The 27,912-nt window shown below is 36.7% G+C and overlaps 4 protein-coding genes across 7 annotated transcripts in view; 2 read left to right on the forward strand and 2 right to left on the reverse strand.

The window, feature by feature from the left end:
• LOC104266174 (transmembrane protein 134) overlaps positions 1 to 15,937 on the forward strand; it is an 18,877-nt gene extending 2,940 nt beyond the window's left edge. Inside the window, exons 3-8 of one of the 3 annotated variants that reach the window (XM_009861791.3) lie at positions 1,444 to 1,505; positions 3,593 to 3,673; positions 3,934 to 4,010; positions 5,013 to 5,057; positions 6,480 to 6,533; positions 13,833 to 15,937. In XM_009861791.3, coding sequence (XP_009860093.1) covers positions 1,444 to 1,505; positions 3,593 to 3,673; positions 3,934 to 4,010; positions 5,013 to 5,057; positions 6,480 to 6,533; positions 13,833 to 13,912 — 399 coding nt within the window. In that variant the 3' untranslated portion in view covers positions 13,913 to 15,937. Of the gene's footprint in view, positions 1 to 1,443; positions 1,506 to 2,826; positions 3,105 to 3,592; positions 3,674 to 3,933; positions 4,011 to 5,012; positions 5,058 to 6,479; positions 6,534 to 13,832 lie in introns of those variants that run through there. The other 2 variants (XM_026836849.1, XM_009861792.3) reach the window with 2 other exon arrangements.
• On the reverse strand, positions 7,228 to 13,823 carry LOC100181711. The gene is made up of 5 exons (XM_002124097.4): positions 12,688 to 13,823; positions 11,811 to 11,949; positions 9,714 to 9,926; positions 8,948 to 9,099; positions 7,228 to 8,529 (listed from the first exon to the last, which is right to left on the reverse strand). The coding sequence occupies exons 1-5, from the start codon at positions 12,833 to 12,835 to the stop codon at positions 7,730 to 7,732; spliced, it is 1,452 nt and encodes a 483-aa protein (XP_002124133.1). The 5' UTR covers positions 12,836 to 13,823; the 3' UTR covers positions 7,228 to 7,729.
• Positions 15,938 to 16,713: 776 nt separating the features above from the next.
• Positions 16,714 to 21,434, reverse strand: LOC100184090 (leucine-rich repeat-containing G-protein coupled receptor 4-like). Its single transcript, XM_002124037.5, has 8 exons — positions 20,280 to 21,434; positions 19,826 to 19,991; positions 19,127 to 19,240; positions 18,599 to 18,779; positions 18,312 to 18,457; positions 17,680 to 17,904; positions 17,154 to 17,303; positions 16,714 to 16,837 (listed from the first exon to the last, which is right to left on the reverse strand). The coding sequence occupies exons 1-7, from the start codon at positions 20,519 to 20,521 to the stop codon at positions 17,193 to 17,195; spliced, it is 1,185 nt and encodes a 394-aa protein (XP_002124073.3). The 5' UTR covers positions 20,522 to 21,434; the 3' UTR covers positions 16,714 to 16,837; positions 17,154 to 17,192.
• LOC100183342 (P-selectin) lies at positions 19,909 to 27,863 on the forward strand. Of its 2 annotated transcripts, none has more exons than XM_026836645.1 (12): positions 19,909 to 19,994; positions 22,307 to 22,392; positions 22,687 to 22,788; positions 23,184 to 23,304; positions 23,647 to 23,784; positions 24,088 to 24,211; positions 24,785 to 24,897; positions 25,062 to 25,250; positions 25,391 to 25,576; positions 26,396 to 26,541; positions 27,017 to 27,177; positions 27,577 to 27,863. In XM_026836645.1, the coding sequence occupies exons 3-10, from the start codon at positions 22,690 to 22,692 to the stop codon at positions 26,482 to 26,484; spliced, it is 1,059 nt and encodes a 352-aa protein (XP_026692446.1). In that variant the 5' UTR covers positions 19,909 to 19,994; positions 22,307 to 22,392; positions 22,687 to 22,689; the 3' UTR covers positions 26,485 to 26,541; positions 27,017 to 27,177; positions 27,577 to 27,863. The 2 variants fall into 2 exon arrangements, with proteins under 2 accessions (XP_026692446.1, XP_026692445.1); XM_026836644.1 differs by lacking the exon at positions 19,909 to 19,994 and adding an exon at positions 21,635 to 21,822.
• The last annotated feature ends 49 nt before the right edge of the window (positions 27,864 to 27,912 follow it).

Consider the following 27,912-nt stretch of genomic DNA (forward strand, 5'->3'; position numbering starts at 1 on the left):
AGACTATTTCTGCGAACTCGTTCTCCGTTCCGACCAAGTCCCGTTTTTTGTCCCGATTCTTGACCCGTAGGACTCCATCTGCGGACTATTTCTGCGAACTCGTTCTCCGGTCCGACCAAGTTCCGTTTTTTGTCCCGATTCTTGACCCGTATATATAGGACTCCATCTGCGGACTATTTCTGCGAACTCGTTCTCACACGATTCGCGAACATCATTCGAGAACTACACTCGTACTCACAACGTCACAACCGGACGCACTTCCACAGAAGGTTTATCCTCGTCTGGGCAGCGAGTCACCACATATATGCAACTTTGTGGGTAATTGTTTGTTTTTTCCTGTGTATGACTGTAATTTGGACAACCCATAAGTGACCGCTGGGTTGGAGCAATGTCCGTTAAGTGTCTTGCCCAAGGACACATACGCCGATCAGTATTAGTACCGCCGTCGAGCATCGAACCGGGGCCCTTCGGTTCTCGATGCAGACGCCTAAACCACTGAGCCACGACGCCGGACCGGACGGTTGAACCACATTGTCTAATTCATATTAAAACACCGGTGTTTAACGTTTAAAGATCTATATTTACTACGACATTATATGAACTCTTCGTTCCTCACAATTACTATGAAGTACTTCCTAACTAGTTGTAGTGATAAGCGTCAAGTTTTTAAACTTTTGATCAGGGGTGATTGTTAAAAATGCGGTACTTTGTAATTTGTTAAACACTTTATGTTAAACTACAATTTCAAAAATTAGAGTGAAAGCCCCCCAGGCATCTTTAACATGATGTCCATAGTTGTAGGGATGCACATTACAAATTTTCGAATCCATGAGATTCAAATCCTTTTGTATTCGAATCTAATTACGGGATTGGGTATTCTGTTCAATGACGTCAATACACGTCATCTCATAAACTATATTAACAGTTTTTGAAACTTATTAATTTTGAAAAAAAAAATTTTTGTGTTTGTGGGAGTAAACCAACAAGGCTGCTATGAAAGAGTCTATAAACTGACTTATGTGGGTAAAAAAATTTTTTTCTATAAATATAGAAAGATTCTGAATTCTAGATTCGAAATAAAGTATTCCAGGATATCCTAGAATACCTAATTATTCTGTAATGTGCATTCCTACATAGTTGTAGGTATAGGTTGTAGTAATATGAAAGCCTCAAATTTGCTTTTATCAAATTGCCCTGGAATATTTTAAAGTTTGCGGTTCTGCTGTTTTACCACATATTATATACCTTAAGTAAACATTTTGGGGGAAAGAGCTAACTTTGGGTTTAATCCAATCTTTGTGTGTTTCGCTGTAGGACCTCAGTAATAATAGATATGTCAACAGTACATATTGGAACTTAATAGAATTTACACAAACTCTTTTAGAGAATTTTAAGTGTTAAATAAATTATAAGAAGTCATTTTAACGCTAATGTTGTTTTTAGAACCTTGAATCGGACACGTTTGAAAGAAACGAACAACCTAAACTGGGAGATGTAAGATTACAGTAAGTTGATTTATATTGAAACACGAAAATAAATTAATTTTCCCATGTAAAAATATATTGGATAAATTGACTAATTATACACACCTGTTTGCCAAAATGGTGGAATCTTTTTAAAATCTAAGTCAGTATTCATGGCTTTAAGAAGCTTTAAAAGCTTGTATTTAAAAAAGTTTTAAGCTCATTGCCAGAAAATTTGTCAATCCCTTAAGACTAGTGTTAGTCTTATCTTGAAGTTGCCAGGTTTATTAAAACATATACTGCACAAAGTAATGCAGCTCGTGTGAACCAGGTCTATACTCAGTCAAACATGCATGACATATATAACACACATAAGTGTCAACCCATTATACATCAACTGCCACCTTTATTAATTAATCACAACATAATTATACACACCTGATGCATTACGCTGACGCAACGTTTACAAATATTCATGCGTAAGCCAGGGTTACAATGCCAAACACTGTGAGTCAATAATCAGCATAATTTCAATTTGATTTCATAGTTAGTTTCAATGTGTAGGATCAAATTTTTATCTTAAGACGCAGCATAGATTAATGTTGTTATCACCGGTGAATGGAAGTGGTGAAACTTACGGGTTGATTTACGCACATATTAATACAACACTTTGCAACTATTAGTTAAACATTTTCTTGCAAACCCCCTGTCAGAATAATCGTAGATTAGCCTTAGCTATGTCTCAAACCTTTTGATTTAAAACCACGTTTAGCGATGTTTGAGATGAAAATTATATCATACACAAGGGCTGGTATGTTTGGATTAAACTGACCAGAAAATCCATGTTTTATCAAACTGACTTTAAATTCTTGTTTTGTTGGTAATTTTCCTGTTTCTTAAATATTCATGAACTTTAACATTGCACTAGTACCATGTAGGCTTACCAACATTATAGGCTTACTAAGCTTATATTCCACTTATGCAGTTGCCGTTATAATCCATCCTATAAGTATAAGTGCTCCACTGGTACAACACAATAAATAATGCACATGCTGTTATATACTCTGCACTAATTACACTGATGGCTTAAAATACTTCCTCCTGCACACTCGTGATGGCTGTCATATAAAAAGCGAAACTGCACAGTTTGATTTGCCCAGCATACTGTGTGTGTTGGTAATATTCTTTATATTTTATGTTGAATATATTTCAATGTAAGTTTGGTGACATTGGATCGAAGTCACTTTATTAATATTTCATTTAGTTTCTGCAGCATTAGGTTTAGGTGGATATTCCACTGCAGGTTTATGTACAGGTTGTTGTAGATGCTACATTTGGTTAAATGTAGATTCAACTAATGCATTACCTTAAGTTCTGCAGGCAGATATATTGAACGCATTGTGAATAATTGATGCAGTTTTCGTGGAAAACTTGAGAGCGAAGCAAATATTTCATTCCCTTCAGTTTTGCAGAGCAGTTGGTTTGAACAGTGAAGTAAATTAGATGAATGGCTGTTTAAAGCATGGAGAATACGCAGAATAATGATAAACGTATTGAAGACAGTCCTACAATTGAAAATGTGAATGTTATTTCAATTCATAAACTTGACAAAGGCAGTGCTGATGAGGATTTCTCTTTAAAGTAATTAGCATGGCTTATTTTTGTTCTTGTGTGTTACCTATTTCATATTAGAGGCTAGGTCCAACGACAAAGCATACCAGGGGACCTGGGAATCTGGAAAATGGACCGGAGTTGGCCCTTTACCCCAACATCCAGTCTTTTAAACAAGACCTTCTCAATTGTTTTCTATTATTTGCTTTAATTCCATTATTTTACTTCTTAAAGTTTCAATATGAAAGATGGTAATAAATCTATTGTAGCTGTTTTAGGTCATTTATATTTTGTACCGATGTTTCAACATCTTATTCAAGTTCCTTGTCATGGCAACAATATAGTTGTCAAAGGTTAATCAGGGACAATAAACTTGCTTACAATAACAGTTGGCAGATTTTGCAGATTTGATATATTCTATTACAACATAATTTATTCTATATGAGTGAAGTTTTTCTGTAAGCCTCTCTGGTCCCACAACGTCTCAAACTTTTAATTAAATATTGAATTGTTTACAGATTTGCCCCGAGACGTGAACACCAAAGTAGTACATGGTCACTTAACAGTAGCACCGCGTCCACCACTACCACCACACACAGGTTGGTTAGAGATACCTTGTTGCAGTATACTTGGTAGCAATATAAAACTTTTGTGGTCTTCCATGTTAAGATCTTCATCCACAAAGTTACATATTGGTAAAGTGTGAGCAGGCATGAGGTGTATGTAACAAAACACCCGTGTTTTAACGACTGTTATATACATAGATTTACTTTTAATCATTAAAAAAAACATTAATTTTTTCACCAAACCATTACCAGTGTTTCCCTTTTTAAATTAAAAGTATTATTTCTCTTTACAGGTGGTACCGTCATCCTAAAGTTCGGGAACACTGGAAAGTGGTTGCCGCTTCCTTTGTTTTATTTTTTATTGGAATATGTAAGTAGCTTAAACTATATGCAGTGTATAAAGATAAGGTATCTAAAACACTAAAGTTAAGTGCATAGGTGACTAACTTTTGAAATGCAGTAGAGGCAGGGGCAGTTAAATCTAACTTATTGGTTGTAATGTTCACTGTTTAATGCAGTGCAGAAAGTCTCTGGATTGGCCTGCCCACCTTGCCACCCATGGTTTGTGAGTCAGAGATATTGCTTTTGAAGTTGAAATGTATTTTTAGATGAAATTGTTTTGCAGAGAATGAGTGGAGAAGGGATTATGTGTTACAGGATAGTGAATATATAATTAGATTGTGAATTCCTGTGTGATGTCATTATCTAACCACGTATATACCAAACCCATATAAACTTGAACGTCAAGTCAAACGTTTAGGAATATATGAGTCACTTTAGTTTATAATCAGGAATATTAAATTTTTACATCAGTTTTGGAAAGAATAATAAAGGAAACGCAAATATTGGTAGTTGGTACCACCTGTTTGTATAAATGTGTAGGAAATACTTATCGTAAATACAATTATTAGAGTTTAGGAAACCTTGATAGGAAATAATTGTGTTTGTGATGTCATAGTCGTTCACTTCCTTGATTTATGATCCATATATTAGGGGTTTCCCCTTATATAGGTGATTAACACATTAATATAGATGTCAAACTTTGTTCAATTCAAGATTGGCCTTTATAGTGGGCGTAATGGTTTTGTTGATATTGCAGTAAATATATAATTGTTAGGTTAGCCTATCCATCTTTCCCACAAAGTTTAATGTTTTTTGCATAATAAAGAATATTAAAAACATAGTATGGTGTACGGTCCATAAAATTTCACCATTGGACTTATAAAACACCTTTAGAAATCAAACATAACCACTCTATTTCCATTTAGTGTTATTATAAATAAAATACCCTTATTTTTCCTACAACCTATGCATTAAAATCTTCAATAACTAATTCATTACTTGATTTCTAACCTAAATTTTTTCCCCTTAGGTTTATGTGTGGTTGGTATTGTATTGGAAGCATTACAAGTGCAATGTAAGTTTACTTAATATGTATTGCTGTTTAAGATAAGGTAGCCAGTTATATAGTAAAGTGGGGGGAGGTGGGACACTTTTTATTCCATTTTCTCGTCCCACTTGGTAGTAAACAAAGAACAGACAAAGAATTATAAAACTGTATCCTCAAGAGCCACTACTCCCATTCATTGTTTAAAACCCAATCAGGATATTCGGGTATTATGTGCTAAAGGTGTCCCATCTTCCCCCACTTTACTATATCTAATGTGCCAGTTTACGCATGTATGTATATTGCATATAAAACCTTCGTCCTACTAACACGTTGGGGTGTTCACATGTATTATATATGGGTGATGTTCTATCAGGGTTGTCCCATTATCTGTTAGGTACTCGTGTTACAAATAGTTGGCAACTGCCACATCAACCCATCTTGTGAATATTGGAGTACATCCATATTATAATTTGTGTCATAATGTCTGTTAGCGATGTTAATTCAATGTTAGACTGTGGATAAAAGTCAGCAATGTGACTAAAAGTGATTTAGAGTAAAAGAATCCTATTCCTTTACATTCTGTGTTAGGTGCTTATATTAAGTGTTAATGTATAATATCATTAAAATATTGGGTTACGTAATTTAGTTGTGAAGGCAACAACACATTGGTGTATTGTTACATACTGTGTATTGAGGCTGTCCCACCTTTGTAGAGGCTCAATGTTATTGACAGAAAAGCCACTACAAAGGAAAAAAACAGTTATATAATATTGGCAAATATTTGATAGCATAAAAAAAGGCTTCTAAAAACTTAAAAAATTTGGCAAATAATTAATATCACCTAAGTAATGGCATAGTTATTCTTACTTGGTGTAAACACAATGCATATACAGTGGAGTGGGGGAAGATGGGACACCTTTGGCACATAATACCCAAATATCCTGATTGTGTAAACAATTAACAACGGTCTATGGGAGTTGTGAGGATATAGTTATATAATTTTTGAATATTCTTTGTTTACGACCGAACAGAACGGGAAAATAGAATGAAAATGTGTCCCATCTTCCCCCACCCTACTATATGTTGGGGTTTACGTCACACTATTATGCTGTAACTAGGCTCAAATGTGTTGTGTAACTTTTACAAATTAACAATAATAAAGTTTCGGCATGTGTTGCATAAATTTTAAAATATATATTTTTTTATATTGAATTTACACAGACAGATCCAAAGAAAAGAATCCAAAATGTGTCTTGACTCTGTCTTTGATCTAACGCACTTATAATGTGCTTAAGTGTTTTTAAAAACCACTAATTTCCGTAATATATAGTTAGTGTTCTTAAACCACCAGTTAAAGTTACCACACAACTTTATACAACTCATATTTACATTAAAATCCTTTGATCTTATATTTGCATTGTTAAATAACAATGGTTATTATATTTGCAGTGAGCGGTATTTTCATGCTTTTCGTGATTGGCGTTGTATGTTTCATACCTGGGGGTAAGTTTGTGATTTTACTTTAAAATTTCGAAAAAACAGGGTTCGTAATCAAACTAGGAATTGCATATACTTTAGCTATTTCACCCATAAATGTTTATGAACCGAAACCCATTTAAGATAGACAACCAAAAGTTGGTTTGTTAGATTCGTATGGTTATTTGGTGCTAAATAAACTGGGTTCTATTGCGTTTTCGTCAAAACACCCAAAGTATTTGCAATCATTTGTAGTTTTATTAAGAACCCAGCCTTACAATCAATATACCAAATTAGTAAATATCAGTATTAAGCATATTAGCTTCAATAATCAGTGATTTTGTTTTGAGCACAAACAGCCAATATTTTGTTGTTAAACACTGGCAATTATGAAGTCATAGGAGCATAGGGCTTAACAATAAGTTTCAAACTTTGAAAACTACACCAGGTGCACAAAGTTTACTTTTTTGTGCAAACTTTCGCTTTTGTGCAGAAATGATTGTTTAATATATGCTTTGTCAAGGCTTATTATTCAATATCATCAAGGATTATTTACTTTTTAAATTTAATGTCACATACACTTGAACGGTTTCTGCCTTTGAATTTCTAAATATCAAATAAAACTTAGCAAACAGGGCAATAACTACATAACCTTATAACCCTTCTCTTAACATATGATTTACATTTTGTATAAACTATTTAAACACAAAACCAACATTAACTGGAACACGGTTACCTTTATTTAATGTGCAAGGACATTAAAATAAGCTGTAACTTTTATTACTTCTTTGTAGAATAGTTAAGTTTGTTTTATTGCAGTACCTTATGTGTGTAAACAAAAACAACAGCATTACAAAGTTCATGATAAAAGTTAGAAATAATTAACACCAGGCAACAATAATAAACTCCTTGTTAACTTTGTAATATTAGTTCAAGCAAAAAGTACAAAGTATTCACACAGTAAAGTAGTGACAGCATTGAGTTACGTATACACTTGCTACGAAACAAGACATTGCAATCAAAGGCACCAAACCTGGGGTGGCAGGGTAGAGATGCCAACCTTGGAACAATCCACGCTGCATTAATCAGTAAACACATTACAACCAACAAGTTTATTTCATAGGATTGTGTGTCTAACTATCCCTCCCTCCCCTTAAAGTCGCACCTATAATTTCACCATACATGTTATTGCACAATTAAACTGTTAAGTGAATATTATCGCGTTACATGAACCATGTAGTGCGTTTAAACCCTTGGTAGATACCATTCAATACAGCTCTTGATTGAGCCAATGTTTCAGCTCTAAACACATATCCCACAAACTGCTTGCTCAATGTACAGAAGGTGTCGCCAGCTATGTAGCAGAAGTGGAAATCGTCTGTTACAATCTTCCCACAGCTTGATATATCAGCGTATTTATGATTAAACAGTGGTTCGACTTGGCTGTGGTTTCCTATGCCCGTCTCCACCCCTATCTGTGTAAGTGTGATCGTCACATTAAAGGAAGTTCTGTCCGATCTTTTATTTAAAGCCTGCCGAATCACGCTTTCAATCTGATCCACCCCCCCATCCTCCCCTGTCAATACTTCACCAATATACGTGACTTTATACGATCCCCCGGACCCATTTTCTGCAGCTGTCGGATCAAGGACCGGTATCTTCTCGTTCTCATTCAGTGGCGACATCACGTCGGCTTTAATTTCATCCCTCAAGTTTTTATCCTCAAGTTTTTGTTGCCGCGTTTTATAATAGATGTCCATCCATTCATGGTACTCTGTGAGGATCGCTTTCAGTGGGGGATATATGCCTCCAGTGACGGGTGATCGCGGTTTGACCACCGTCAACATACAAGGCTTGCTGCGACTTTTACATTCCCTCCACACGCACTTGGCGTCTTTCTCACCACCAGCAGCAGCAGGGAACAAGAGGTGTCCGTTCATCTCAACCAGGAGATCCCCGACACCAAGGCTTGGGGTTTCCGCTGCTACACTGCCAGCTTTAATTCGACTGATGATTCCATGACCTGTAACATATAACTTGAGTAAATGAATGAATGAATGTGATGTTTGTTACGTAATAGTAGGAATTCACACGTGGATTCATTGCATCATAATAGCGATTGTTTGACCTGGCAATTGATTACGACATAATAGCAATTCACAAGGCGTCGACGGCGATTATTTGCATCATAATATCGATTGTCCCCTTGATTATTTAGCCTGCAGGTGTTTAAAATACATTTCCACGTATGCGCACAATTAAAGTATAAATATGTTTGCAAAGAATAATTTGTACGCGTAAAGCAACGTATCGCGATTGTTTGGTGTAAACCTAATGAGTGCTCGCGTGCCACAGTTTGGGAACCACTGCCATAAATGTTGTTGTAAGTGAGATGGATCAAAGACTATGAACAATTTTTCAAACATGTGATTGTCCCATACCTTGTACATATATCATCTCTATCCCGAGTTCATTGGTTGGAACAAACTCGGCTGATTTAGTTTGTGGAAGTTTCCAAGTTTCATCCAGGAAGAAACTATTAGTGAGGTCAAGATGGAAGGAAAGAGAGGTGGAACATGTTAGTAGGAGGGACCTGTAGATGGGGGGTTAGTGTTATAGTAATTGTCATTTTCCAGCCGCGCGAGGATAAAGCAAGTTCTGTGTAGGGTTAAGAATCCCAAGCTTTAATGGTGTATGGGGTTCAGTTATAGCCACCAGTCTTTTCACATAAGAATGTGTGATATATTGTTGGGACATGTTAATAGAAGGGACCTGTAAATCGGGGTGTTAGAATTATAACAACTGCCATTTCCTGGCCATGCGTGGATGAAGCAAGTTACATTCATAGCATTAGTATTAGTGGTGCACTGAGTCTTGAATTTGCCGAGTGGTTTCAACTGGGGCAATAGACTGATTGCAGCATTGTTAATTGCTGTGTATTACATCTTTGTCTAACATATCTATGTGTTAAACAGCTTGGTGCAAAAAGCTTGTCCCTTTATGGAAGGTATGGGGACAAGGAGTTTATAGAATGGATGGAAGATCATCCCTTGACAGCTTGGTCATTGTCCAATATATACGATAAACAATAGGGGAAATCTAGTCTTATTTGCCGACATATCGCCAGAATACCTCAAACATATACAATGGGGTACACTGGGTATCAACATATTAAAAATATTCCAATACACGATCCCTTAATCTTACCTGAGCTGCTCACTTAGTTGTTCATGTATCATGATGGAGCTACCTCCCCCAAACACATTGAGCATGGTCAATATATTTTCCTTGTCCCCCACCATGTAAATATCTCTCAGTTCCTTCCTTCTTGTCATAAGGAATTCCACCAACACATGTAAGCTGCTGTGTGCGAGGCAATGTCGGATGAGATATCGTAGTCGGCCCTCCTTGCCCCGTACCCTGCGTGGTTGGGGTCGATTTATTGGTGTTAGATTTTTAAAACTTAACAAAATGTGGTGAGAAATTGTTAGAATGTAATTACACTCATAGTTGTCAAACATAGAGAACCTCATTGATTAATGTGGTGAATGCAATATACTTTGGATCTGCTTGTTTGTATGGACACCTAACGGCAGGGTAAAATCTGGGGTGACGTTGTTAAAATACAGTTACATTCATAGTTGTCAAACATAGGGAACCTCATTGATTAATGTGGTGAATGCAATATACTTTGGCTCTTATTGTTTGTATAGACACCTAACAGCAGGGTAAAATCTGGGGTAACATTGTTAAAATACAGTTACACTCATAGTTGTCAAACATAGGGAACCTCATTGATTAATGTGGTGAATGCAATATACTTTGGCTCTGCTTGTTTGTATAGACACCTAACAGCAGGGTAAAATCTGGGGTGACATTGTTAAAATACAGTTACACCCATCAAAATAGGTTAAACATAGGGAACCTCATTGAATACTAAGATAGTAAAACACATTATGTCACAAAAAAAAATTAAAAACTGACACCTTAATGTTATAACTTGACAGTGAGCGTTAGGTGTATGAATACACCATGTGTGCCAGTGCCATGGTATAAGAAGACACCCATGTTATAACTTGACAGTGAGCGTTGGGTGTATGAATACACCATGTGTGCCAGTGCCATGGTATAAGAAGACACCCATGTTATAACTTGACAGTGAGCGTTAGGTGTATGAATACACCATGTGTGCCAGTGCCATGGTATAAGAAGACACCCATGTTATAACTTGACAGTGAGCATGAGGTGTATGAATACACCATGTGTGCCAGTGCCATGGTATAAGAAGACACCCATGTTATAACTTGACAATGAGCGTTGGGTGTATGAATACACCATGTGTGCCAGTGCCATGGTATAAGAAGACACCCATGTTATAACTTGACAATGAGCATGAGGTGTATGAATACACCATGTGTGCCAGTGCCTGGTATAAGAAGACACCCATGTTATAACTTGACAGTGAGCGTTAGGTGTATGAATACACCATGTGTGCCAGTGCCATGGTATAAGAAGACACCCATGTTATAACTTGACAATGAGCATGAGGTGTATGAATACACCATGTGTGCTAGGTGTATAAGAAGACACCCATGTTATAACTTGACAATGAGCATGAGGTGTATGAATACACCATGTGTGCCTGGCTGTATAAGAAGACACCCATGTTATAACTTGACAGTGAGCGTTAGGTGTATGAATACACCATGTGTGCCAGTGCCATGGTATAAGAAGACACCTATGTTATAACTTGACAGTGAGCGTTAGGTGTATGAATACACCATGTGTGCCATGGTATAACTGGATAGTAAGACATGAGGTTTATCTACAGTATGTTTATTATTGTTTCAACTTGGCATATTCTTAATGTTTATTATTTAACTTCTGTGAAAACAACTTGTGTTATGATTGAACAATAATGTTTCAACTTCTTAATTGTCATTGCATTGTTTATTTCACCACCATGGCTTAGTAAGTATCTTTAGGTACTTTGAACATTTGTACAATACACAGTGGTCACTGAATGGCTTGTGGCACTTTAAGTGTTGGCTAAAATCTCCGGCCCTATGGCATGCCTTACTGAGGACCTCACCCATGCAACAGACTGTACATATACAATGTTGGGGTAATGGGCTAACTCTGGTCTAAATCCCAGGTCCCATGGCATGCCTCACTGTAGAAACTCACCCATATAGAATAGAACCTGCATATACAATGTTGGGGTAATGGACCAACTGTGGTCTCAATCCCAGGTCCCAACGCTTGTCACACCGTCCTCACCCATATAGATTATTATTCCGTCACCTTTTATTGCTCAACGCAGCATTAACAGCAGTTGATATCGAATATGGGACGGGTCCGTTGGTTTCGAAGGATTCTAGAATCTGCCACAACCTTTTTCTTCTGTATGAATCCCCATTGTCTTTCGGAATCAACCATTGTCCTTGAAATAATTCGCAACACTTAAAAACAAGAATGTATCTGGAAACACTGGGAAATATAGTCTGCACTTCGCAACATTGTAAAAACAGAAATATAGTTGACAACTTGGAAAAATCTAACTAGAAAAATTAAATTGGTCGTTCAAAAAACACGTGGAAATAAATAGTAACATTTTAAGAATTGATAAATCATATTGTAACACTTGAAATAAATATAACTGAGAACTCTGCAAAATAGTCATAACCAGATATAGCAAGATTCACGTTTTTCGCATTAAAATTGTTATTCATCCCAAATTAGCAACACAACACACTACCATGCAATTAATCATTTCCTGGATATATTACTTTGGTGTAACAACATGTTATTTGAGAAAACTGATCCTTTTGCACAAAAAATACACAGATTTTATTAAAGTGCACATCATGGAACAGTGGTTAGCTCGCCTGCCACTTTTTAAAGGGGTAACTTGTTCAAGGTCGTGGCTGTTCTCGTTGTAAAAGCATGTGTCCTTTTTAACAAGACAATAATTGTTTCAACCCAGTGGACACTCATGGGTTATCTAAATTGTCAGCCATACAGAAAACAATCACCCTCAAATTGACATACATGGTAACTTGCAAGCGAGAATTATGACGACTGTTTTTCCAGTCACACAAGGATAAATAAAAAAGTTACATTCATTCGCATCAGTGTGCAGAAACACACAGTTCAATACACCCTTGTATAAAACCCTCACCTGGTTTCATTCCCTTGGTAAAACACTTCTCCACAGTTATACAAAACTGTTCCAAATACGGACTTTCATCGGTTACTTTTTCATCAACCGAATAAAATTCCTCGATCAAATATTTCAAACTTTTCAATAGAGGGTCAGTGACCGACATACTGGTTAATCTTTTAATGTTATTTTAATATCTGAGTTCCAGGTTTACTATGCTAGTCATGGTGGTAATTTAGAGCTGTATAAACAAACAAACAGATAAATAACTTTTAAAACAAACATCACACGTAAAACATGCTAATTATTATCATTATAATATTAATAGCCATCCACCTGGTGCTAATATAACTAGACAACCAACAAACTGTATAATCAACAATCTAGCTAATACATCATATACAAAACAACCTATATACTGTATAAACATATGGTGCTGCTGGCAGACAAATTATTCACGATTTAAATTCATATTATAATTCAAATTTCTGTAAGATATCTTTCTATTTATGTATTACCACCAAGTAACCTCACAACTCACACAAGCAAACAAACCATTGTAACCACCAAACACCCACATCGTTGTTAGAACGCACTGTGCCACTGATTTCCTGTTGCGAAGCTGCTTCAGTTTCCTCTTAACAGCTCGTTATAAATTATCTCGTCCGAGGCCACTATTCCACGAAGCAACACAATGTGCTTTGTTATTAAACAATGCATTCTGTGACATCATCACTGCACTTTGTGACATCATAGTCACATGAAAACTTTAATATCTAATATTAAAGTAACTGCATTTAGTATTTTAAGCAATAAACACTTAAATGGGGTATTAACTCCGATATAAATGGTATATTTTCCTATGGTTGAAATCTTTCATGATTGAAAATCCAATTCAAACTTTTCATAAAGTTTTATGAAGTTGTTAGGCCCGCACAACACACCATATGTAATAAGTCATTTAAAAAGATTTAGATTTATGTTTGCCCCACTTTTAAAGTGGCAATATGTCAACTCATTCAGTCAGTTGATTGCATCCTAACTACAGAAATTATTATTATCATACACTTCATATAAACCAAACCTTGTTTTATCCCACAGTTTTAATTACCTAAATTCTAATCATTATACACTCCATATAAAACCATTGTTTTTATCCACAGTATACCATGTGATAGCTGTGTATTACGCTGTGAAGGGAAAAAGAGGTTTCAGCTTCTATAATTTACCACTGTTCAACTGAACCCATGGTTTATACCTGCATACATCAGAGTCTACCCTTCAAGTACATTGGTGGTGATGAACCAACTTTAATAATAATGCAGCTAATAATACGATCACAGCTTTATTGGGATCCTGGTTTCTAAAAAACATCAAAATGCAAATTTTTGCTGAAACTTTGTCTTCTTCAAGTATGGTTGCTTCTGCTTTGCACATAAGAAGGGTTGGCCGTCTTACCCCGATTGCAACACAAACTTACATTAAAATGTTCTTGTTTATTTTATTTCTATGGTGCCTTATAAATGCTTAATGTGACGCTAGTTTGTGCTCTAATCGAGTTATTTATTTCTTTTTTCTCGACCATTTTCAGATTTCTTTTTTTCTTGAAGCAGGTATCTTATTATTGTTGCATCTCTTTAAATGCCTGATCATCATAATTATCATGCCCAAATTAAACATCTTCTTCTATCTTATATTGGGTTAAGGTTCTACAGCAGCATACCAAGGGACACGAGGTATAAACATCATTTCCCCGATCCCAATCTAATGTTAAAGTAGTTACTGCGGTAATGTGTTAACTCTGGCTTACATATTGTGGCAATAATGGGTTTTAACACTCCTCAGTGTTAGGGTAATTGGTTTACTCTGGTCTAAATCCCAGTTCCCATGGCAAGCCTCACTATAGGACCTCACTCATATAAAGTAGAATGTGCATATACAATGTTGGGGTAATGGACCAACTGTGGTCAAATCTAAGATCCCATGGCATGTTTGCTGTAGAACCTAACCCATATAGAATATCCAACTTTACTTTTTTACTTCATGTATAGTTCCGTACACACAAACAACACAATTCTGGGGCATTGAAGATAAAACAGTTAGTTTGGCGATTACTTTTAGTTAGGCTGTCATGTTTTATGTAACAGTACCCTGTTATGACATCATTGTACCCTATTATGACATCATAACAATTCTTTGTTAACCCCCATATTTCTGCGGCCTCCCCTACGTGCAAATTATCGCATGCACTTAACAGTAATATGTTACTAGTACCAAGTATGTGTTTATAATAGCAGTGAATGTGTATACCTCTAACAATATCACCCCATTAGGAAATATAACCCAGAACTTCTCAACCTCTGGCTCCCAGTCCTAAAATAGCTTTTTTATTTTATGCTTTGTAAAAGTTTTGTAAAATGTAGTTTTAGAAAATTAAATACCCATTTGATTTGGTTGGGTCACCTACAAAAGTGGTTCACAAACCCTTTTGACCCCTGGCTATTATAAAGATTAAATCATTTTATTTTGTGCTTACAAAAGTTGTTTACAAAAAACTTTTACAAATTGGGTCGTTATTAATTCATGCTTTTTGGTATAACCATACAATGGGTTGGGAAGTTCTGTGTTACAACGTTTATCATACAGTCACCCATTTTAATGTTAACACAATGTTTTACAACTGATTGGTACAAATACGTCTCACTGCGTTCTCATATTACTTACGTTTACCCTACCAACGTTGTATGTCTCTTATTTCAAAAGTACAAAAACCTATTCATTTTTTTTAATGAGACAATTTAGCAGAAAATGAAAGTTTGATATTTAATGGTTTAACAATCCGCATAATACATACAATTTTAATACTCATTTTTATCCTTAAATTTGTGGGTAATGAGCCAACTCTGCCCTGATTTCCATTACATTTCCCACCCATATAGAATAGAAGCTTGAATTTTTCGAACAACAAAATAAAGGACGCTTCACTAGACCCTTGAAATAAACAGAAACGCAACCAAATCTTACAATACTATGAACTCATTACGTTCCACGACTATTATGATGTAAAATATCTCATTGTTCTACGTAACAATAGGTGCATGACGTCACAACTTAAAATCTAGAAATCCTAGTTTTGCTGCAATTCTAGAATATTAACAATTGTTATTCTGTTTCACTGATTCTTCTGGTATTAGCTTGTATGACGTAATAAAGTATTTTATCGTCAGCTTCGCGTTTTAAACCGCGACATCGATGAATCGTCGTTAAATTCTTTTGTCCAAACTTAACTTTACGATTTTCAGCAACGGGTGGCGATTGTGACGTCATACAACGATTGACCGCTGTGCGTTCTCAGCGATTCTACGTCATCAATTAAAACTCTCATGTACAGCGCATTCATTCAACTATGCGTATAGATATATAGGCAGTCTGGGTGTTTGGCCAACTATGAACAATGTCCCATGCCGTACTTCACTACAGGACAGCCATATAGAATAGAATGTCCATATACATATACCCTTTTTGCATGGTCACTTTTATGCGCATAAGTACTCGCAAAATAACAAAGTTAACACGCATAACGTCATAAGCGTGTTATCTGCTTAGAAGGTTGGTTGTTACTCGCATTATGCGAGTAAAGAAAAGTATGGTGGAAGTACAGTTTCACTTTTAAGAGATTAATCTTTTTCGGATATTATTTTCACAGTTTTTAGTTCGTAATAGCACCATAAAGTATCAGAACTTATTTTAAAAACTAGATTTAACAATATAACGCTAAAATAGGCTAACTCACTGTTGATACGCGCATAAACCAATGACCATGCAAAACAACGCGGTAAGCGAGTTATCATATGAGTTCAATGCAGATCGTTATTAACTTTTTACCATGCAAAAAGGGTAATAGTTGGGGTAATGGACCAACTCTGGTCCAAATTTGACATTGAACGCACCCATATAAAAACGGTGTATAAAACAAGACAACCCTGTTAAAACTCCGGAAGCCGCTAACCACACTATACAATAAACAAATTACAGTCTCAGTCATTTTTAAAATTGTACATTTAATTCTCAACACGTAAAATCATCAGCAGAAATTCCACTCCATAATTTCCCGTTAAGTTTCGTCGGCTCTTTACATTTCATGAGGCCAGGGTCTTGAATGACGTCACTAGAAATATAATAGTCGTTATTTATTATAAGTTTCATTTTGAGTTATCCGAAATAAAAATTGTATTACGCCGTTTTTCAATGTCACTAAAAAGCGAGATGCACCAGTGACGTCACCGCTGCAAATGTGAGCAACGATAACTCGAAAATTTCGCCGTTTTAAATAAAAACACAGTATTGGAACTTTAGGCAATCTAAACACAATTTCGGAAAGACAATCTGAACACAATTTATAAACAAAATCAGTTTCCTGTTAAGATTTCAAAATACATCGTGTTTCATACGTCACACATCCTATACGTCATAACAAAACTTACCCGCTTTCTTGCATAACCTTCAACCATTTAAGATGGCAATCACACACCCATTGGTCCCCATAAGTATATTATAGATATGGAAGGAATGAATGCGTGTGAAAATACACCTTCGGGTAAAGTCTTGAGTGGGTTGTCATTGAGCCAGAGTTGCTGAAATAAAGGCACAGATATTTTATTTTTTATATACGTTCTGGTGATAAAATTAACGAAAAGATTTACATTCAACGTTTTGTCTGCCATTCGTTAAAACATCGCTGCAACCCTCCTGTATCCGTGTTTCTGGGAATGCAGACTGATACGCAGCCACATTTTTATATAACTAGTTAAATTTTGCGCTTCGGGGCAACGTATTTCTACAAAACACCCCCGACCGAAACGTAACAGGCGATTTGTTTGGTAATAAACGGGGTGGATGCGCTCCGCTCTGTATATTTTGGATATTTTTAATTTGTAACGTATACATTTCCTTTTTATAGTATAGATTTTCGTCTTGTCGTCATCAGTTATATTACATCAGTTATGTTACCTTTAAGGCGGTAAGGCCTTTGAATGCACCAACTTCAATCGATGGTATATTACTTAAACTAATATCAACCGTCTGTACAGAAGACAACCCGGCCAAGGTTTTGTTGGTTAGTTTAGTTTCAACATGGCAATCCATCAGGTCCAATATTGTAAGATCTCCCAATCCATAGAATGAGTTGTCGGATATTGTTTTTAAACCACTTTGCCAAATCTCAAGCGTTTCAAGCTGAAAAATTAAGATGTTTTTCTAAGGGCCGAAATTTATAAATAAGTTTGTAATATTTTAACCTTGCATGGCGGGACAAGCGTTATAACACAGGTGTTCTGTTTTATACAACTCGTGCCTGCTCACGCGTTATCACGTATGTCACTTTGTGAGTGATTTTTTTTGTGTCGATAAAAATTTAGACAACCTAATTTAGCAAAGATAGGTAGCAGCAACATTAAGCAAAATACCCTTCGGTACAACGCAAGCGCTCTAACCACAGAAGCACAGCGCCGTACAAGCTTGCTTTCAGCCACGGATTTTGTTTCCAGGCACAAATTGACCAACCTCAGCGCTTTATAGTGAGACTTATATGCTGAAGGCGTGCCTAGTTCAGTAGCGCTGGTAATAAGACGGTCCTCACTTACTTTAGTTTGATGTTGAAAAGCGTAAGGTTGAATAACTTGAATGGGGTTTCCAACCATGTCGAAATGTAGCAACGATGTTGGAAGGTTTGAAGGTATTTTAGTCATTTGGTTGAAACGAAAATTTAATGTTCGAAGCTTCGTTAGACCTGTGGTGTCATATAGAGTTAAACATGGTATGGACTTTATGGCAGCCGATTGATATTTCTTGTATAGTTAAAATATATGGTGGTTGGACTTTTATATAACTAAGCAATAAGTATTTGTAGTTTAGACTATGGTACATTAACCTTTAAAACTGTTAACTTTAATTCCCGCGTCTGTGATTTGATTGAACGAAAGATCAAGTTGCGTCAAGTTAGGAGTTGATTGGGATAATAGACCAGGTACGTCTGTTATCATGTTGTTGTCGAGTCGAAGGTATTTGATTGACGGGTAGTTTGTTAGTGAGGTGAGAGACATGTTTGCAATCTGGAAGGAAAAAGTTTGGTTTGATTGTTGTAACCTTGTTGTGTGTAGCGTATTGTTGAATGAATGAAACTTGTTTATCCTCGCATGGCGGGATAACGGCAGTCGTTATAACACTGGTGTTCTGTTTCATACACCTCGTGCCCGCTTACAAGTTACCACGTATGTATGTAACTTATGTTCGCGTGGCGGGCCAACAACAGTCGTTATAACGCGGGTGTTCTGTTTCATACACCTCATGTCCGCTTATGAGTTATGTGTAACTTGACTATTTGGACACATAGTCCAGAAATAGTAGCAGCGTCGAGCTTTGAACTCGGTAATCTCTGGTTTCACTACAACCCTCATACCTTATTATTGTAAAGCGCCAACTCGAGAATCTGCTTTGGTAAATATTGAGGTACGAAATGGAAGTTGTTGTAACCAAGGTACAAGGTTTGTAAGCTTAAACTTCCAGCGAAAGACTGAGGAATGAAAATAAACCATGCTGTATGTAAAGATACTATATCTGTTTATTTCACTTATTGCCGACAATTTGGACAACCTATTAGTAACCACTGGGTTGGAACGGTTTCCAGTAAGTGATGTGCCCAAAGGCACATACGCACACAATGGTAGCAGCGGCGAGCCTCGAACCCATACCTGTTGGTGTAGATGCGACCGCTTTAATGGATGGGTTACCGTTTGACGATACGATAAGTACATAGGCAGATAATATATTTCCATATTTGTAACAAAATCTGTAACGTTGTGTTTGACCATACTGAAGTGAGTACATACTATGGTTTGACTGTACATTTAGTTCCTATGAAATAATACTCTGTAATTGTATAGTAGTTTGGGAAAAGGTGGGACAAGTTTCAAATCTATTTTCTCGTCGCATTTAGTAGTAAACAAAGAACACTCAAAGAATTATAAAACTACATTATCACAACCCCAATAGACCGTTGTTAATTGTTAAAAACACGGTCAGGATATTTGGATATTATGTGCTAAAGGTGTCATATCATCTCCACCCTAGTAAATAATTAGTTGTTGTAACGCATCACCATGTTCGTGAAACTTGCTGCATTAAGTTTGTTCCCACTCAGATCAACAGTGGTCAGTGATGGTAGATCTTTGAAACTTCCATCGCTGATGTGCTGGATGTCGTTTAACGAGAGATCGATGGAGACGGCTGACTGTGGAAGCTTCGGGACGGAAATTAAAGCTAACCTGGTGTGTATGGGGTATTTACTTGGCTTGTGAGTGGATTGTTTTATGTTAGCATCTGTAGCATGAAAGTTTTAGGCAAACTAGCTCGTGTAAGCAGACACGAGGTGTATGAAACATAAAACCCGTTTTGTAACGACTGTTTTTGCCCGCCATGCGAGGGTAAATAAGTTGTCCTTGTCCTGCCACATGGGGATAAATAAGTTACATACATTTTTACGTTTATTCGGGGTTCCAACAAGATTAAGAATCTATAATGCAATATAATTATCAACACGAGTCCTCATATACCTGCTACAGTTGATTAATCCACCGTTATAGCATTGACATTTCGGTGGGCAAAAGTCAAACCCAAATCCCTCGTTGCTATCTCGTGACATCATCATTACGTCATCGTGACTTAATTCTATCGCATCAAAATTCTCGCCGGCTGATAACTCCGCATTAATGAGCTGTACCTTTTTCTCTGCTATTACACCGCTTATAATACAAAGAAGATTTATACCAATATATGAGATATAGGTAGAAACCATTACTACAGGTTAGCTGGCTTGCATGAATGAACGACAACCATAGATTGCTGCATTTTAAGAGATTTTGTAAATATTTATTTTATAACAAAGAGTGTTTGTTGTACGCGCGACATGGTTGATTGTCCAATTATTACGTAATAATAGCCCGTATACAACTACAGGATACGCGAGATTAAAATTTGAAAGTTTCAAATCCTTTTATTGCCCGACGTCACAAACACTTGTCAAAGTACGAAGCGTTGATATATTTCGCCACGAATGCAACAGGTGTTTCGTTGTGTCTTTGATTATTCGTTGGCAATAACAAACCATCACAACGATCAAAAAAGGTATTGAAATACGTGGCTTATTTGGCAATTCACATGCTCGCGCTTACGATGTGTTTTTATACGCAACAGTGGTATAGTACTGTGCTGGGCAAAGATAGGACACATTTAGCACATGATATCCAAATATCCTGATTGTGTTTGAACGATTAACAACGGTCTAAAGGAGTTGTGAGCATACGGTTTTATAATTCTTTGAATATTCTTTGTTTGCTACCAAATGGGACGACAAAACGCAACGAAACGGTGCCCCCCTTTTCCCACCCTACTATATAATAAGATAAATGTTTTGTCCCCTTAGACATTTAAGCCCTAAATAAATAACAACAAAAAACAAACACCTACGAAGTTAAATACATGGCAACTTGTAAGCGAGGTGTAAGAAACAGAATACCTGTGTTATAACGACTCTCCTTGCCCACCATGCAACGATAAATAAATTACGATCATTCAGTCATGCATATATTGTCGTTATATAACCCGTCCCATTATTGCGACCAAACTTTCGTTGTTTCAAAGTCGAAACTGATCGTTCAAACTCGTGAACTCTTTTGTTTATTTTTTATTTACGAAAATATAGAAGGTGTTTATAACCAGGTGCAATGTTAGTGGGTATACGTGTTATTTACGTGAAACAACCTCCTGGGCACGACGTTGTGTTGTAGCGCTCCATATACAGCCCGATACGTCATCATAATACGTAATAGCTCATCGCAATAACAGCCAACGTTGTAAAATAAAAGAAAACAACAAAATAATTCTAAAATTTTAGGAAAAAAGAACAAACGGTATATAAGGGTCAACTCTATACCGGGACAAATAGAATCTATGATTACAAAGTATATGTTCCTTTGGTATACAGTAGCAAAGTTAGCCCACAGGTTCTGTTATAGTTCTTATACGAAATGGACCCGAATATTAAATGCATAGGTCGCATCTTATTGGTGTTATACGCAGTTGTTGCTGTTGGGAAAGGTGAGGAGTGATATTGGTTTTGGTGTTTCTGTATTTCTTTTCTATATAAGTGAGGTCCTACAGCGAGACACGGGACCTGATATTTATCCCACAGTGGAATTGTTTCCCTAACATTATATAGTTATGCTCATTTTATTTTACATGAATGAGACCCTACAGCAAAGCACGCCAAGGGATCTGAAATTTAGTCGATGAGTTAGCTTGTTACCCCAACACAATTTGTTATTATTGTATACATAGTAAAGTGGGGAAGATGGGACACCTTTTGATTCCCTTTTATCCTCCCAAACAAGACCGAATTGTTAATTGTAGAAGACCGTTGTTAATTGTTTAAGAAACGATCAAGCTATCTGGTCATTATGTGCTAAATGTCTCCCATCTTCCCCCACCCTAATATAGCATAAGCAAGACGCAAGTCCTGAACGTCACATCTTTATAATGTGGGTTGAACGATACAAATGTAATTCATATTTTTTTGTTCCAGCCCTTCAATGTATAACATGTGACAACGCCAAATCCCACGAGGAATGCGACAAACGTGGACGAGTGGTTACTTGTAATAAGAACGAGGTAAACTCAGTTTTATCTTAGTTTTGTGACCTAAAATAAAATCTTGTTTCGTGGTGATAATTGTATTGTGTGTTGGGTTTAGCAGCCGCACGCTTTTACGTTTGTGCTTTTCTCAAGTATATAGTTTTTACCCGTAGCTGTTTTAACGACTGTCGCTTTGTTAATAATTTAAACTAGAGGCGAAATAAAATTCATTCATAATTCTCTTTGTTGATTTAATTAACCCGTTCTTCAAAATCAAATTCGAAGAATTTTTGGTACGCATGTTTTCAGTGTTGACCGTTTGTTTTCCAGGAAATGTGCGCTATAGAGGAAAGAAAGGTGAACCAAGGACCCGAGAAATTGATCTTCAAACACTGCAAGCAACCATTGGCTTGTTCTAACAACGAAAGACAGGTTGGTTTGTGTTAAGTGTATTGTGGTGGGGTAAGATGGATACCGTTAGCACACGATGTCCCATGTTTCCTGAGCGTGTTTTGTAGGGATATGGTTGCTTAAGCAAGATATTTAACGATGATTGCTGAAAACCAGTGGTCACTAACGGGTTGTCTAAATTGTTAGCCACATACAGAAACACATAGTTGACCCACAAACGTACGAGGTGTATGAAACAGAACACCCCTGTTATAACGACTGTCGTTGCCCTGTCACGCGAGGTTAAATAAGTTACATACGTGGTAACTCGTAAGCCGGAACGAGGTGTATGAAACAAAACACCTGTGTTATAACGACTGTCGTTGCTCCACCATGCGAGGTTAAATAAGTTACATTCCCCTATAATCTTTCACCAGAACCCCCGCCCTGCATGGTGGCCGACTCAATGCAACAGTCGAGCTGTCAACTCTGTGTGTAGATGTTGTTGCAGTGGTGACTTATGTAACCAAGGTGCTAACACATGCTTTAATAGAGTAGGTAAGTCAATGAAACTTGTCTTAATATCTTTATATTTTAAGCTGGTGTATGCAGGGCTTATCTCGGGTGCTTGACAATAATGGATAAATTTTCTTTTTTATACTTCATATAATTTTGTATTGCAATTATTCGATAAATAAGTGCTACGAAGTATGTTACTAACAAAAATCAAATGTGACGAATAATTTACTAGGGAATATATTTCGTTTAAAATTCAAGTGTCGCTGCGAAATAAGCAATGAAATAACAATATTTAAATAAAGTTTTTTTGCTTCTATTTCCGTTCAACAAGAAGTTATTACGATATTTTGTCGAATTTAAATAATATTTCATGCCTTACAGCAAACGTATGCCTTCCCCCTCGTACCAACCCCAGAAACGGCAAGGTCACGTGTTCAGACGGAAACAAAATTGGCAGCTCGTGTTCATTCACCTGTGACGCCGGTCACGTGATGTCAGGATCCAAAACTTCAGAGTGCGGTGAGAATAAGCTTTAATGGTTATTCAAATATATTTATAGTATGGGGTGGGGTAAGCTATGGAACATGTTTTCGTTCTCTTTTATTGCCCCAATTGGGAGGAAACAAGAATATTTACATGATTGTAGGACTGTAGCCTTACAAGTCTGAAAGAGTTCAGTGTAGGTACGTTGGTGACCACGCTTCGTTCGATCAATTAAATGTAAATATGTTTTTAACCTCAATCGTGTTTTAACGACTGTCGTTTTTGTCGTTATATGTAATTTGCTTCTTCATAAATGACAAACGTGGGAACTTATTTCAGGACAAGACGGAACATGGAGCTCTCCTACGCCGTCATGTGGCCCCATAACTTGCCCACGATTATCTGCTGGAAACAAACGAATCGATGATTGTTCCAATGGAAATCATGTTGGGAGTGTTTGTCGGTAAGTAAGCTAATTGGTTTGCATTATAAGTATGGTCATATTTTTGCAATATCTTAAAATACGTTTAAATACATCACCCACAAAGTAACATACATGGTAACTCGTAAGCTAGCGCGAGGTGTATTAACACCCATGTTATAACGACTGTCGTTTTCCCATTACGCGAGGATAAAGTAACTTACATTCATTCATTTACGTTGTGTGTGGGAAATGTGCATTTAATTGCATCGCTTATAGAGAAGGTTCGGCAAAAACTAACGGGTTCTGTTTACAGTACGAAACTTCATTGGGCGAAAATGGTGGAAAAACTTGTGTTTCGGTTTCGTCGCATTTAGTAGTAAACAAAGAAAATCATGGAATTATAAAACCATATCCTCACGACTCCCGTATAAACCGTTGTTAATTGTTTAAAACACGATCAGGATATTTGAATATCATGTGCTAAAGGTGTCCCATCTTCCCCCACCCTACTATATATATTCTTCATTGTTGTATGGAAAACATCTGGATTCATGATAAGATGTGGTTTACATTACTACAGCATGTGGACTAAATTGTTTAACTTCAATGCAGGTTTACATGTGAAGCAGGATACGAGATGATTGGTTCCCAATCTATCACGTGCCGTGACATTCTTGATGCTGACGTCAACGGTGTTTGGAGCTCTTTACCGCCAACATGCAGACGTAAATTTAAAGACAAAATTTATAAATATATTAAACTTACTTGTTCTCCCGTGTCGGTAGCGGCGTAAAGCTTCGAACTCATAAACTGTGGATTAGAAGCGGGCTAGCTCATCTATATGCAACGGACCCCAAAATGCGTATTTTTATCCATTTCCTTTTTCCAGTTATAACCTGCACCGAACCACCAACGGTGCCAGAGAACGGATTCCGAGTGTGTAGTGATGTCAACAACATTGGTTCGGTTTGTGAATTCGGGTGTGACGAGTTTTATTCAAGGAATGGACCTCTGCGTACGACATGTATGAACGTGAGTCCAAGACCGGCGTGGGATAACATGGCACCTGTGTGCGAACGTAAGCTTGTGGATATGCTTAAATAAACTAGATTTGTATGCAATGTAATCCAGTTTGCCAAGCTAAATTGTATATCGTTTGTCAATGCCCGATGCTGCTATAAATACTAACATGTTTTTCTTGAAATTTATTTCATACAGGTGTTGCTTGTTCCGACCAAGGGGTTTTACCGCACGGAGAAATAACCTGCGAAGATTCAAACTTCGCCAACTCTCAATGTACATTCAGGTGTACCGCTGACACTTATTTCATATCCCCTGCTGACGTCACATCGAACACGTGTCAAAATAATACGTCATGGAGCAAACCGAAACCGTGTTGTGCGCGTAAGTTAATGGCTATTTAATGGCCATTTATATTCTGATGTAACCACTTATAAGAATCTGCTGTTTGCTTTATTCTTACACTCTAAGAATGAACAGCAATAAAAGATTCGGATTGTTAAAACTTAACCTCAGACCCAGATTACTAAGGTATTTTCCTATAACATTTTCCTACGATGCGGCTTACACTGCTTGTCATTTTCAATTACTTTCCTTATCTACGATGCATCTAAATATCATTATCATGATCTGAACTAAGAGGTTATACTAATGTTATATATACTCGTAAGCTGGCACGAGGTGTATGAAACAGAACATCCGTGTTATAACGACTGCTGTCGTTTCCCCGCCATGCGAGAATAAACAAGTTACATTCATTTTAAACTACAAATTCGATAAATTATTCGACTCTTTAGAATCCATTAATAAATAATTTACAAAATAGTAAAATATTGCCCGGCGTCACGCTGAGCGCGCCTGCATACAGTTGTGTTTAATGCTGCTACCGTTATGGGCGTATATGTGTCCTTGGGCAAGACAGAAGACACTTTATGGCGATCGCTTTAACCCAGTGATCACTAATGAGTTGTTTAGTTTATCAGCCATACAAAAAAAAAAACCTAATTCGGTTTATGCTTTTTTATTCCTAAGTTATTTTTAAGTTTACAAGAATATTGTAAATAATTTTTAAATAATTTCAAAAACTTTTTAAAAACTCTAAATTGTTCTTCCCAGAAAATTGTAGAATAATGAATAAAGCATTTATAATATTGCGCAACAAAATGTTTGTTACGTATTAATTCATAGAAACACTATTTCCAGGTTGTTTGAGGACGGGGAGGATTCAATGTCATTTTCGATTTTCCGTTACAATAAATTGGTTGACGAAACTTCCAGTATTCCGCTTATAAACTCGTTCAAATCTAACGTTGAAGCAAGGGTCAATGCTATTCCTTATGACGGAGAAGGTTGGTTTGAATATGAAACTTGGTTTTAACGACTCTCGTTTTTCTCTGGTAACTTCCTTCTTTAACTTAATGAGATAAAAAAATTTGTTGCTATGCAAAGTTTAAATGTTTGTTGATGACAGTGACATTTGTTGTTCATGCGAAGAGTTATCCCCACAGCATAAAAGCAAGTGTAAAGGTGGCTGTACACAGTATCCGGAATTCGTCCGTTTTGTCTGTTTTGTCCGAATTTCGCTGCCGCATGCGGAACTCGGTAATGGGTTTGCATACGACTTCGCAAGCGAATTCGCATGGATACTGTATACAGTCACCTTAAAGCAACATATTTTACAAGAAATACAGATATTTAGTGTACCAAAAATGTACTTATTCCACAAATAAGGTCTCTTTCTGTTTAGTATTCGTATGTTTATAGACGTCATAAACGGGTCTACTCTATATAGGACTTAAAATTAATTCATTCATAACGTTCCAGGCACCAGGACCGGCCAAGCTTTAAAATACGCCAGAGACGTGATTTTATCTGCTGAGGGAAATCGTGATTACGCTCCCGACGTAGTTTTGCTTCTCACTGATGGGGTTTCCCAAGACGACGTCATAACCCCTGCTAATGCTCTTCGAGATGATGGAGTTACGGTATATATGATTTCATAGAATTTATCAAGTTTCTTGTGTGCAACAGCCACGCTTTTAAATTGACAATCTTTTCTACACTTTTTATCCATAGCGTATTTCGTTACCTGTTTTCCTGTTGACCCTTTTCTCTTTTCTGTTTAAATAAAATGATTTTCGTTATCGTTTTGAGGGGTATGAAAACAGAACACCCGTGTTATAACGACTATCGTTGCCCACCATGCAAATATAAATAAGTTTTATATACGTGGTAACTCGTAAGCGAACATGGGGGTTATGAAACAGAACACCACTGTTATAACGACTCATGAGGCCCGCTACGTGAGTTTTTTTTCTTTTTTTTGGATTAATTAATAAGTCCAAAAACATATTTTTTTTAATTGAGAAACTTATTTTTTTCAGCTTTACACTGTCGGTATCATGCCACCTAGCGGCCGTCTCGACACCGCCCATTTGTTGGAGATAGCTGGTGATATAGACCACGTGATACTCGCTGATAACGGGTTCGATGGTTTGACCCCAATATTCGCCCAAGAGCTTAGCCAACATATATGCGGTGATCCGTGCAATCACGTGAGGCATGGCCACGAATGATTGGTTGGTTTGAACGACCCGGTGTATTTTTGCGTTAAGGTTGTACTATATTAAAATGTGATGAATCTTCGTTTAATAAATTTATTATAATTAAACTTGTTGCTGTTGATTTTCGAAAACAAGCATGCACGTATAAGTATGTGT

Source organism: Ciona intestinalis, chromosome 11, assembly GCF_000224145.3.
Source record: "Ciona intestinalis chromosome 11, KH, whole genome shotgun sequence".
In the NCBI taxonomy this organism is placed as follows: Eukaryota; Metazoa; Chordata; class Ascidiacea; order Phlebobranchia; family Cionidae; genus Ciona; species Ciona intestinalis.

What these genes read in the sequence shown, in the direction of transcription:
- LOC100183342 (XM_026836644.1), top strand. Translation starts at nt 21,753, where the DNA reads ATGGACCCGAATATTAAATGCATAGGTCGCATCTTATTGGTGTTATAC. An exon ending in TTTACCGCCAACATGCAGAC is followed by an intron (nt 24,898 to 25,061) that starts GTAAATTTAAAG and finishes TCCTTTTTCCAG; the next exon opens with TTATAACCTGCACCGAACCA. An exon ending in ACCGAAACCGTGTTGTGCGC is followed by an intron (nt 25,577 to 26,395) that starts GTAAGTTAATGG and finishes CACTATTTCCAG; the next exon opens with GTTGTTTGAGGACGGGGAGG.
- LOC100181711 (XM_002124097.4), bottom strand. Translation starts at nt 12,835, where the DNA reads ATGTCGGTCACTGACCCTCTATTGAAAAGTTTGAAATATTTGATCGAG. An exon ending in GCTGCGTTGAGCAATAAAAG is followed by an intron (nt 9,927 to 11,810) that starts GTGACGGAATAA and finishes CCAACCACGCAG; the next exon opens with GGTACGGGGCAAGGAGGGCC. An exon ending in AGAGATGATATATGTACAAG is followed by an intron (nt 8,530 to 8,947) that starts GTATGGGACAAT and finishes TATATGTTACAG; the next exon opens with GTCATGGAATCATCAGTCGA.
- LOC100184090 (XM_002124037.5), bottom strand. Translation starts at nt 20,521, where the DNA reads ATGGTTTCTACCTATATCTCATATATTGGTATAAATCTTCTTTGTATT. An exon ending in TAAAGTTAACAGTTTTAAAG is followed by an intron (nt 18,458 to 18,598) that starts GTTAATGTACCA and finishes ATGACACCACAG; the next exon opens with GTCTAACGAAGCTTCGAACA. An exon ending in AAGGCCTTACCGCCTTAAAG is followed by an intron (nt 17,304 to 17,679) that starts GTAACATAACTG and finishes CCTTTATTTCAG; the next exon opens with CAACTCTGGCTCAATGACAA.